The sequence below is a fragment of the Nannospalax galili genome, unplaced genomic scaffold (genome assembly GCF_000622305.1).
Source record: "Nannospalax galili isolate Female #2095 unplaced genomic scaffold, S.galili_v1.0 scaffold1051, whole genome shotgun sequence".
NCBI lineage: Eukaryota > Metazoa > Chordata > Mammalia > Rodentia > Spalacidae > Nannospalax > Nannospalax galili.
In genome coordinates, this window is record NW_008331995.1 from 3,474,340 (window position 1) to 3,487,428 (window position 13,089).

Genomic DNA, 13,089 nt, shown 5'->3' on the forward strand with positions numbered 1-13,089 from the left:
ATTAGCAAATGGAGTAAGTCATTTTCTCTTAGGAAGTTATGGTAATATACATTACAGTGTGCTTACGTATTTTAGTAATTTACCAGTCTCTCAATCACAATATTCAGAATGGATAACTTCAATAGAAAAATAAGGAATAAGCAATATTTTCCATATGCTAGGCCATGGACTAGGTATTTGTATATTCATATATTATTCAGTGTTTAGTCTGTGAGATAAATACTTACATTTTAAGAAAATCTATTGAGATATAGGTTATGTACAGTAATTGGATCCATTTGAATTGTAAAAGTCAGTTCATTTGATGTGTCTGCTTATATATTGACTACCATAATGACAGAGACCATCTTCCTCATTACAAGTTATTTTGTTGCTCCCATTTCAGTCATTCTGGTCATCAGTCTGGCTCTTGGAAACCACTGATGTGCCTTTTGTCATGAAAATTTTGTCTTTGTGGCTGGCAAGATTGCTTAGTGGGTAATGGGGCTTCCTGCCAAGTCTGATGGCCTGAGTTCCATCCCTGGGACACACATGGTGGAAGAAAAACTGACTCTTGAAAGTTGTCCTCTGGCCTCCATATGTGCACTGTGGCACATACATACACGCACACACACTTATGTGAAAAATATATCAAAATCTATCTTTTCTAGAGTTTTGTATAAGTGAAATTGCAAAGCGTGTTTCCTGCTATAGCTGGCTCCCCTCTTCCCACTTACAATAATCCTTTGACACTAATCCATGTTGTTGTAGGTACTGGTAATTTATTTTAAAACATATTTATCTATTGATTGGCTGTGTGTGTGTGTGTGTGTGTGTGTGTGTGTGTGTGTTAGTGGTGATGGGGTGAACATGCCCACATGAGCTTCTGTGGAGGCCAGAGGAAGGCATCAGGTGCTCTGCTTACCATTCACTTTCTGCCTTGTTCACAGGGTCTCCCAATGATCCTGAATATTGTCGTTTTTGGCTTGGTTCCTGATCAGCGAGCTCCTGGGATCCACCTGTCTCTGCTCCCCAGTGCTGGGATTATAGGCACATGCAGTCCTTGCCTGTCTTTCTTACATATTTGCTGGGGATTCAAACTCAGTTCCTCATGCTTACATAGCAAGTGCTTTCTTACCCACTAAGCCATAATCCCAGTTACTTACTTTTTATTGCTGAATAATAGTCTTTTGTAAGTATGCAGCACAATATATTTATCCATTCATTAATTGATGGACATTTGGGTATTTCCATTTTTTCCATATATGCAAAGCTTTGAACACTAGTGTAAAAGTCTTTGCCCATACATTTGTCTTTTAGGATGACAATTGTATAGTATATGCGGTAAGCTTTCATTAATACTCCCCCAGGGTCAACTGTATAGTAGTTGTACTATATTAAGTTTTGCAAAACTGTGTGAAATGTTTTTCATCCTAGTCAACATTTTCTTTTAATTTTAGCCATTCCTCTTTGTTTAGTTATTTTAAAAACATGGTCTTGCCATGTGGCTTTGCCTAGCTTGGTGTTCATTATGTAGCCCAGGCTGGCCTTTAACTTGCAGCAATCCTCCTGCCATTGCCTACGGAGTGCTGGGATTATAGGCGTGTGCTACCACATCTGCCATGCAATGTTTTATTATGGTCTCTACTTGCATTTCTCTTCTGTGAGGCCAGCTTCCTGTATGGAATCCATTGGTTCTAACTTTCTGACATTTATACCTTTATGCAGTTCAACCCCATATTATATATGGATGACTTGCATTACCAATAAGCTGTTGTATGAATGACAACTGGCTAACTTCTGAGGCTAGGTAAGAAAAGACATTGCAGTTTCTATCCTATTCTTTTAAATTACTCACTCTTGGGAAACCAGTCACCATAGCATGCCACTTAAGTAGCAACATGGACAAGTCCATGCGGCAGGGACTAAGGCCTCCTGCCAATAGCTAGCACTAATTTGCCAGTCATGGGAGCAAGCCACTACCTTGGAAGTGGATTCTTCAATTGTTTTATGATATAGTACTGACCAACATTTTCACTGTAACCTCATGAGAATCCCTGGGTTTGAATCATCCAGACTAAGTTCTCCCATATTCTTGACTAACAGAAACTGTGGAGGTGAAGTGTGTGGGTATTTTAAACTACTCATTTGCTATGTAGAAGAAAACAACATAGATTTTGGTAGTTGAATGGGATGCAGCTGTAACTCCTGCACTGTGAGAATGCCTTGATACCAGGCTGCTGTCAAAGTGGAAGGACTCTGAGGGGAATATTAATGGAATCTTGCTGATAGACCCTTGATGGCCTTTGAGGAGGCTACCAGTGAAGGCTCATAAGGATAAGTGTGGTGAGCATAATTCAGACAGCTCCCAAGATTCCTGTCCTATAATGTCCATGTTTTGTGTAATCATTCCCTGCCATTGCATGTAAGCAGGACTCTCAAGTATGAAGGAACACTACCGCTGCAGTCATGTAGCATTACAGGACAGAAAGGGATTTTGCAGATACAAATTAGGCCCCCAATCAAATGACTGTGAGTTAATCAAAACGAAGATTATCCTTGGTGGTTACATGATGAAAATGTCACCAGTTGCTTACTTCCATATCTGAGATGTAGTGGGCCCTTTAAATGGAAGGTTAGAAGGTTTGTCCAGCAAATTTAAAGACAGGTGAACTCAAGAAACGAAGTAGGTCATGACATGGGCTTCAAGTGTTCACCTGGCCCAAACAGTAAGCAAGATGAACTACTAAATACATGAGCGAGTCATTTTTTAGATTCCATTTTATTTTTAATGGACACATACTAATTGTACAAATTTATGGGGTGTTGTGATAATTTAATACCTCCATAAAATGTGAAATGATAGAATTAGCATTTGTATCCTTAAATATTCATCACTTCTGTGTTGGTAATCTTTGGCATTTTCTAGTCTCTTCTAGTTCTTTATAAAATATATAGTAGTGGTCAATGGTAGCGTGCTTGCCTTTTATGATCGAGGCCCCAGGTATGAGCTCCACTACAGACACATGCTTTAAGACAGGCATGATGACTCCTTTAAAAATCTGTTATCCCAGCACATAGAAGGCAGAGGCAGGAGTGCTGTGAGGCCACCCAGGGCTACATAGTGAGTCCCAGCCCAATGTGGGCTACTGTGTGAATTCCTGCCCACCCCGCAACCCAAAATGAAACAACTTCCACCCTGTGGGTCCCTGAGATAGAGTTCTGGCCATCAGACTTGGCGGCAAGCGCCTCTACCGGCCGAGCTAGCTCGCTGGCTCTATAATTTAATACTAACTACCCAGACTGCACTCCTACCCTTCTTTGTCCCTGTCCGAGTCCCTAGTGACCACTCTTTCTTAAATAATTTTAAGAAATTATTTAAGAAAGTACATAAATGCCAGAGTGGAGGACGCTGCGTTTTGTCAAAGGAAATTTTGAAATATTTTTGAATAATTTTCTAATAATGGATCAATATACATGCAGACAGACTTGTGCAGATAAGGCCAATGAAATAACCTATTCGGACTGCGAGCAGTAAACTGCAGGTCTTGCCTTCTGGAACACTCAATCCAGCTGTTTTGGTCTTTCCCTCTAGCCAGCCACGCCTCTCTGGGTCCTAAAATGTAGAATCCCCTGGTCCTCTCCCCAGGTCTCCTAGATCCCAGATAGGGGCCACAGACTCGCTAGAATTCCTCCATGTAAGCATCAGGACCCGGCGGCGGGAAGCCGGGGCTCAGAGATGCGGGCTCCCCTAGCCCCGGGGCTGCTCAGGTGCGGCTAAGGGTCCAGGGCTCCAGCGGTGCACGTGGAGTTGTTGTGGCATGACGTCACGGGCCCCCGGAAGCAGTTGTCTAAGTCCCACCCCCAACATGGCGGCGCCCAGCTCTTTGGGTCAGCACCGGCTGCTGCTCAGCCTCTAACCCCGGCCTTGGCGGGATCGGCGAGACCATGGACGGCCCGGGATTCACGGCCTCGCTGGTGGTGAGTGTGGGGCAGGGCTGGGTGCCGGGTGCTAGAGTCTGTGCGGTAGTCGTGGCAGCTTCTCTACGCTGGAGCTTTCTTCCGGGTTTGCGCACTGGTCTGGCCTCAGGTCACTGGTAGAGCGAGACCTTGGGGTTCCTGAGGGTCTCGAAGCCAGGTGGGTCCTGACGGGAATTCAGACACCAGGGGAACGAGGAGTACTTGACTCCTTGTTTTTGTCTTTACTTAAGAAAAGCTTCCTTATAAACCACAATCACCCTGAGTTTGAGAAAGCTTGTTAATAAGTACGGGTAAGGAAATAACTTACACCCTCCTGTCCCTGTGCCATTTTGTAGTATTTTTCTTAGAAAATGACATATCCATTCATTCATTCACTTCATAGTAACATGCTGATTTTGTTTCAAGCTTAGGCTTTGACAAAATAAGGAGCACAAAAAGCTGTGTTGTGGAGTCAGTAAATAAGGTTCGTTGCTTAATTAATTACTTGGAAAACTGAGAATCAGCAGGGTTTTTTTTGTTTTGTTTTTTGTCTTTATGAGACAGAGTATGCCTGTAGCCCCAGCTAGCCTGGGAATCACTATGTAGATGTAGACCCGGCTGGCCTTGAACGTACAGAGATCCACCTGTCTCTGCCTCTGGAGTGCTGAGATTAAAGGCTTGCACCATCACACCCGGCAGCAATCTTAACATAAGAGCAAGAACAAAAAAATCCTTTCACAAATGTTGAGGAGCCTTTGTTACTGCAGGTCCAGCCAGGGTAATCAGTACAACAGATGTGAGAGATTGGCTGACCTTGGTTTCATTGTGAAGTGGGCAGAAGCAGATGGTAAATACCTTGATTTTTTTTTAAATGCCCACCACCAAAATATCTGTTTGTTCACAGAACTAGCTAATGTTCAAATGCAGGGGATGGAGAGACAGTGGTGAACAAGGTAAACCTGCTCACAAGGGTCTAGTGTTGGAGACAGTGCCAGAGTTATGGTTGGAGTGAATGATAGGTGGTCTAGATTCAGGGTATTAAGGAATAAGTGAAAGGAGGGGACCTCTTCATCAGATTTGGGGATCATGATTTTAAGTTTGGGTTTGTCAAAACTTGTATGAGCTAAGCTGTGGAGATATAAAGAAATATATTACTACAGGGAGCTTTCCTGTCTAGCAAGTGAGACAGCAATGGTAGTTTTGCCAATTAACATTCCTTTTCCAAGAACTGAGATATGCTCTTTCCGAGTTATTCAGTTTAATTCTATAAACATTTGAAGTCTTACCTTAAGTTTCCCAGTTGAGGGGAATTGAGATAGAGGAGGTTAGATAACTTATCCAATGCTGTACAAGTAAAATCCTTTTTATGTAAGTTTTAGAGTTCAGGTTGCAGCTACCTGGCACATCTGTGAAGTCATTGCCCTTAGCTTCTTCCTGATCTCTAATCAGCAACAGTAGTGGTGTTGTGCCAAGTTCATGAGACCCCAAAGACCACCAAGGAGCCGACCGATGCAAACACACAAGGGGTCTTTTATTGTTGCAAGCTTAAGCTTGGGCCCACTCTGTCACCGACTCAGCGGATCTCAGATGTGAGACCCCTTGCTTTGGGAGACAGAGGTTTTTATAGGTTAAGTTCAGCAAGTTCAGCAAGTAGGGGAGTAGGGGGTCTCCAGCCTGGCAAGCATCTGATTGGTTGCAGCTCAGTGCCAAACCATAAACTGCTGGCTTCAGGAAATCTGAAAAGATATTTGGACTTTTAGTACTTTCCTGTCCCTGGTTAATTGACCGTTGGTGGGGGAGTTGTTCTCTATCCATTCCAAGTATTGTGGTTTTTCTTGGAACAGGGCCCAGGGCTGGGTCAGTCCTATGGAGGTTTTATCCAAGATGGAGTCACTCAGTAGGGGGTCTTCAGCCTGGCAAGCATCTGATTGGTTGCAGCTCAGTGCCAAACCATAAACTGCTGGCTTCAGGAAATCTGAAAAGATATCTGGTCTTTTAGTACTTTCCTGTCCCTGGTTAATTGACCATTGGTGGGGGAGTTGTTCTCTATCTGTTCCAAGTATTGTGGTTTTTCTTGGAACAGGGCCCAGGGCTGGGTCAGTACTATGGAGGTTTTATCCAAGATGGAGTCACTCAGGTCTCTCAGTGGTTGCTGAAAGCAGGTGAATGCTAGAGCTAACAAAAGAAGAGTGGTTTTAAAATGGTTTATTAGGGTATGGTCCATATACAGAAAAGTATACTGTTCCATTGGTAGAGGTTTAAACTATGGTCAGTGGGTGGGCTGTTGTGAGAAGCTGGATTTCACTCCAGCTAAAGAAAGAACAGTTTATTCCTTTAGCACAGTCTATGAGACTACTGATTCTCATAGAGTCATTTTTTTTTTCTTTTAGGAAAGAGACAGGTACTTGTAAAGTTTTAGTGTTTGATAATTTAGCTATGAATGATTTGTTATGTAGTTTTGTTTCCACTCCATGTTCAAAATTATTATTTTCATTAAATTTTTACTATACAAGCAAAATTTGAGTAACATGAATGAAATGTTAAATGAAAGAAAAAAATTATACCTGTAATTATCCCATCCTCCTAAGTCACGTGTCTTCTGTTGAAGCAGTTATATTTGTTGGCCTTTGCTCTGATACTTGGGGTGGAATGCCTCAAAGATACTGCCCCTGCCCTCACAGATGAACGGTCTAGCTATCATATAACAAAAAAAGACTGTGGATGTAGTTCATTGATAGACTGCTTGCTCCTATCATTTTTTTAGAAAATGAGCCCAAAAGGACAAATCTAGGATCATGAAGCATTTGAACACTAATATTTCTCTTAGGTGTCTGAGTTGATGCTGCATTATTTCTGCCATGTGAAATTTGGTTTTCTGTTCAGTCTGTTGATGATTTTTTTCCAGAGAGTTGAGTGAAGACTGAGGAGCACTTTTAAATCATTATTGCTAATGTAGGACTTGAATTTAGCAATTTTTAAATATATGAATTTATTGAGTTTAATATTGGAATGTAATTTCATTCTTTGGTAGAGGACTCCTTAGTTTTCATATGATTTTTTGATATTGGTAGATCAGTATTGGCATCAGTAAACTTTGAATGATAATGGTAGTAGTATAATTCCAAAATAACAGCTCATATATAACTAGTAACTTGATTGTGAAAATAATAGCTCATTGTGTTGACAACTGGTTAAGGGCAAGGCATTCTGTTAAACAGATAAGAGGTTCAATTAGGGCTGGGAAGATGGCTCAGGAGTTAGAGCACTTGCAGTACAAATCCTGAGTTCAAATCCTCAGAACCCACAGAAGTGCTGGGTGTGTGTGTATCAGGGGGAGGTCCATCTCTAATTCCAGTGCTTGGAAGATGAGGAACTCTGGAGCAAGATGGCTAGCTAGACCAGCCTATTGGTGAGCTCTGGATTCAATTGAGAGACCCTGGCTCAAGTGAATAAGGTAGTGAGTAATTGAAGACTTCTGATGTTTAAGTGTTTGTCCTCCTCATGCATGCGTGCCCAGCACACATGCAAATACATACACATATGCACACCATACACATAAGGAAAAAATTAAAAAAAAATTTCTCCCCCTTTAAAAAAAAAAAAACACATTGAATTGTTTATTTCATTTATTTGCAGTACAGGAAGTTGACCCAGGTCCTTATGCATGCTAGGCGAGCACTCTTCTCTAAGCTACATCTCTGTTTTCTCCTTTTTATCCCTCCTGTCCCCCACCCACCTTTTGTGGGTCAGGGGATGGAACCCAAGCTCCATCACATGCTAGGTAATTGCTGTAGCACTGAGCTACATCCCCAGCTCTAATTGTATTTAATTTTCATTCAATATTATTTAATTTTCCAAAACTCTTGCATCATAGGTACTATTTTTCCCATTTTGCACATGAAGAAATACAGGCTCAGAGAAATTAAATAGCTTCCTAAGAAGACCCAGTTGAGATTGAGCCAGCCTTGTCTGATGCCAAATCTTTGTTCTTAGGAAGGATTTAACCTGGGAGAATTTCTGAAGAGATGGAAGAATAGTCAAACCAAATTTTACAACTATTCTTGCATGTTTGAGAACAGTCTCAGTAAACAAATTGAACTCTATAGTCCTCCTTTTAAGAGGGGATGATGAATAGAGGGCTTCTGGAGCAGTGTCCTTGAATGCCCTATGAAGGTGTCAGCGGCTAAGAAACATTATCATCTTACAGTTGTGTTGGGGAAGTCCTGCAGTGTCAGAGGTGCTGGCCTAGATGTTTAGTAAGTTGAAGGTGACTGACCTGGTATGTATCCCTGAGGATCTTAATACCACACATTGTAATTAGAACCAAAGTCAAATATGTACATAATTACTGGAGGAATCAAGGACATAACTTTTAATTCTACCTGAGAGGTTGGGAATGCTGTGTGAGGAATGTGGTATTTGGTTGCTGCCATGTGAGTGGACAGATTTTGGCAGGATGTGTGTGCCTGTGGGGTGGAAAGGGGGAAGGGAGTTAGGAGTGGTGGGGAGGAAGGACGTTCCGGGCTGAGAGGAAAACCTAAGCACAGATGAGGAAGTTGAGGACGTGTTTGGTAAACAGTTGGATGAAGCTCCAGGTTTCTGTGGGTAAGTGCAGATTGCCACTGCAGAGGAGGGAGCAAGGGTCCAGGAGTGCACTCTTAGTTATCCTTTGCCTAGTGACAGCTGAGCATCAAGTGCAGGCAGTGGATTTAGGTGTGTTTAAAGGGCTAGGCGTTAATTTGGAGTTATTTTTAACTTTATGTCTGTAGTATTCCTTATAAGTTATGAGCAATAAGCTGGGCTGGTGGTGCACGCCTTTAACCCCAGCAGGCAGAGGCAGGTGATCTCTGTGAGACTGAGGCCAATGTGATCTAAATAGTGAGTTCCAGGCCAGCTGGGGCTACAGGGAGCCCCATTCTTAAAAAAAAAAAAAAAATTATGAGCAATATAAAAACCAAGTAGTAATAATACTTATCACAAATCCTGCTCCACAGAAGTATTAATTTCTGGCCACTTGTGGGTGTTGTGCTTCTAGACTTCTAATTATAGGTGTACAAATAGTCACACACTTGTAAAGGTGGGATTGTACAGCATGTATTATATAATTTACTTGATTAAGAGTATAGTGTGTTTTTCTGTGCTAAATTGACCTCTTTTTGGGGGAGGGGCTGGTGCTTGAACCCAGGGCTACCTTTCTCTCTCTCCCCTCTCCCCACTTCCCCCTCCCCTCTCTCCTCTCGTGTTGTTTGGAGCCCAGAGATCAACCTCTAATGTTCAATGTTGTTCTGCACCTGTGTTGTACAAACTCTACAGAGGCCAGAAGAGGGCATCAGGTCCCCTGAACTAGAGTTACAGACAGTTGTTAGCCACCATGTGGGTACTGAGAACTGGGCTCAGGTTCTCTGCAAGAGCAACCAGTGCTTTTAACTGCTGAGCCATCTCTCTAGACTCCCACCTTACTTTTGAGATAGGATCTCTCACTGGGAGAGCCCCAGGGCTCCTCCTGTCTCTGCCTCCCCAGTGCTGGGATTTCAGGTGCATGTGTTGTACATCACTGTCCTCTGAGCCCAACTGCCACCATCTTCATGAGTTCAGCTGTGCTGACTTGCAAAAGACTATCACAGCTGGGCTTGTTGACTGCTGACATAGGAGGGATAGGCAGGGTCAGGGGACCCTCATCTGAGCATCCAGCTACCTCTCTTGGCCAGTTGTATGCAGTGCTATCCTAATGGCCCACAGCCTCAGGGCCTCAGGCAGGGACTAGAGTATATAGGTTGGGGAAGATGAGGAGAAAGGGGTTCCATCCACGTGGCCATGGGAAGCCATCATCCATGCTGAGTGCATTCTGGTGTGGCTACTTTGGGGGGAGCACTCGCATTCTTGTAAGTGACCCCTCACTCATGCTTTGTAAGTAAGCCCAATAAGCACATTGGTTCCCCAGGGGGATCTTCAGTTTGTCATTGAGACCTTAGAATGGGGCAGGGGTAGACAGCACGCAGCCACATCGAGCTTTTTACCTGGATGCTGGAGATTGAAATCTAGGTTCTCATGTTTTGTGGCAGCATTTACTGACTGAGCTATCTTCCCAAGACCTTGTTCTTCTTTCTTTTTATTTTTAAACTACATTTTATTTGTTTTGTTGTATTGTACATGCATGTATGCCATTGTACGCACAGAGGACAACTTGCAGGAGTCCTTTCTTTCCTTAAACTATGTGGGTCCTAGGAATTGAACTCAGGTTGTCAGCCTTGGTGGCAGGCGTTTTTACCTGCTAAGCCATCTTACCAACCCCAAGACCTTGTTATTTCAAAGACTAGGTAGCAGTCATTTGTCATGACTCATGTGAACTTTAGGATGGTTTCTACTTTTTACTGTTGTAACTATTGCTATAGTCAAATATTTTTTCCATATTTGTGAATTTATATTTGTGGAAGGACTATTGAGGAATAAAATAACTGGATCAAAAGATTTAATGATTAAAAATGTTCATTTGCCAAATTGTCTTTCTATAGGTTATGTTTCTACTAATAGTGCCTATAAGAACTCATATTTAAAAGGTTTTCTAATTTAATTGCAAAATTAATTTGTTTTATGTGATCATCAATGTTAAGGAAATGTTTTTTCATTTTGTTGGCCACTTACAGTTTTCCTTTTTCTTTTTTAAGAGATGGAGTCTTATAATGTTTCCTATGAAATGAGCCTTCAAGTGAGTTCCTTCAAATGAGCCCCCTGCCTTAGCTTCTCAAGTAGCTGGAACTATAGGCTTGGGCCTCTGAGCCTGGCTTGTTTGAGTTTTCTTTGGGCAGTTAGCTCATCTTGTATTTTTTCTTTTTACTTTCAATCCTTTAATAAGGTACTCTCTGAGGAGCAGGCAGAATGACAGGCAGGGCATAGAGAAGGTGGTGCATCTTAAGCGCCACTCAGTAACTCCTCAGTCATCTTCCAGTAGCTGCCCTGCTGGGGTCATTTGGATTTCCTTGTGGGAAGGAAGTTGGCTTCTCAGTATTTCACAAGCCTCTCACCCTCCCTGTGGATCCACACACAGATTCTCTAGACAGATACATAGGCCACAAAGGTGGTGCCAGAGACCAAAACGATGGAAGACAGCTCACACATTCCAGACACCCATCTCAGGTTCCTGTCATACCCATAAAAGTCTGGCTTCTTCTCATGCATGGTTTTGTCCATGGGTTCTGGGTCCTCTTGCCAGTGCATGGTCAATTCTAGCAGCCAGTGACAGCTCTGGAGGAGCTTGATTCCCAGTGAATCACTGCTACCCATCTCTGCTACCTCCAGAAGACTGCCAGCACACAAACTTAATGGTTCGGCCACCATGACAGACTGTGCTGCATGGAGTTGGGGACAGGAATGGATCTTTTTCTATTTTTTTAAAATTTAATATTTAAAAGGTTGGTGTGCAGTACCTTCTAAAACGTGAATGGCACCTTTTTTTTTTTTTTTTTTTTTTTTTTGAGACAGGATCTCACTATGCAGCTCTGGTGTTGGCCTAGAACTTGCTATGTAGACGTGGCTAGTCTCGAACTCACAAAGCTCCACCTGCCTCTGCCTCTGGTATACTGGGATTAAAGGTGTGCACTGCCATGCCTTTCTGAACGGCACCTTTTTATTATGGGATGCATAGTGAACAAATGGTAGACAATTAGCTGGATCATTAACAAATTGGCTGAGGGCAAGGCTCAATGGTAGAACATTTACCTAGCATTTGTGAGATCCTGGATTCAGTCCTCAGTACTGCACCAAAAATCAAGTTTTGATTCTGGCCTAGAAACAAGAGAATCTAAACTCAACGTAGGGGGTTAGGGAGAATCCTGTAGCACTTCCTTGAAAGAAGAAAATCAGATTACATGGAAGATTAAGGCAGCACAGTTGGATCCTGGGAGCTGGAAGTCTGTGTGAGGCTTTGTTCTTCATCCTCAGGGCTGTTGGAGAGTGTAGAAGATAATGTGAGATGAAATTCGGTTATGCACCAGTGAGCCTGTCTTTACTTAGGGGCCTGGAGAACTGCAGGGAGAATGAGTGGCTAGCAAGGGAGGAGACCCAGGTTACAGGACGCAGAGACAGCACTTGTGCAAGGAGGAAGATGGTGGGTCGGATCCCTGGTGACCTGTGTGTGAGCCTGAGCCAGCCCTGGAGTGTGGAGGAAACTGCAATCGGCAGGAAGAACGTACCTCCCTGCTCATGCCATGCTGGTGTTCAGCTGGTCTTAGTTGTCCTATAGGCTGGTGGCCCGTATTGATTTTGTGTAAGTCACACAGTTGGTTTGGGTTTTGTCCTGAGGTTAAGCAGATGTTTGGGTTTTTGTCCTGAGGTTAAGCAGTGATGACTCCCCCCCTCCTGTTGTTGGGCCAGACAGGTTCTTTTGAGAAAAAGGTTTTGTAGCATATAATCTTGATCTTTTTCAGTTCCCAGAGTCATTTTAAAGCAATAATTGCAAAATTTCAAAGCACCAATGACTTCCTTTTGATAGTGTGCTGGGACTTTTTACACATATTAACTTAAGGTAGAGCATGTATTTTAATCAATATTTCTGATTTTGAGATCGTGGGCAGTTGTATCTTGGGCAGTTGTTTTCTTGTAGCACAGCTTGCTGGTTATTTGAGGTTCCCCCCCTTTGGATTTTGTCTGGTTTTGAATTTCCAATTTTTCAGCATAAGCCACCCTGAATCTTGAATTTAGTCAGCTACTTAGTAACTTTTTTTTTTAGAAGAAGCATTTCATTACAGCTTTGACATACTCATTAACAGTTTCCAGAGCAAAGATACATCTCTTTCAAAAGTAGCTATAAAATTTTTAGGTTCACTGTTGAATTAATACAGTTATACAATATTGAACTCAGTATAAACCCTGTAAGACATAAAATTGAATGAGTTTTTAAACTTTAAAAAAGATCTCCATTTCATTTTAAAATATACTGTTTCTTACAGAAAGACTTGCTGTTTTTGCTAGTAACACTGAGATGTTGGCACATGCATCTCTAAGCTGTATGTATCTGATTATTTCTTGTCATAATCAGTTGCACTTGGATCCTTGGTGCCTGTGTATGTCTACAAAGTCATCGGGTAGATTTCAATGGTAATGTTTATCACCTCTACTAATTAACATGATGTAAATTTCCATGCTTCCTCCTCA

The 13,089-nt window shown here is 42.3% G+C and overlaps 1 protein-coding gene across 6 annotated transcripts in view; it reads left to right on the plus strand.

Moving 5' to 3' along the window:
* Positions 1–3,830: 3,830 nt before the first annotated feature.
* Positions 3,831–13,089, plus strand: part of Slc25a26 (solute carrier family 25 member 26) — a 155,593-nt gene continuing 146,334 nt past the window's right edge. For 3 of the 6 annotated variants that reach the window (XM_008827127.3, XM_008827128.3, XM_029560642.1), the window contains exon 1: positions 3,842–3,960. In XM_008827127.3, coding sequence (XP_008825349.1) covers positions 3,928–3,960 — 33 coding nt within the window. In that variant the 5' untranslated portion in view covers positions 3,842–3,927. Of the gene's footprint in view, positions 3,961–13,089 lie in introns of all 6 variants that reach the window. The other 3 variants (XM_029560644.1, XM_029560643.1, XM_029560645.1) reach the window with 3 other exon arrangements.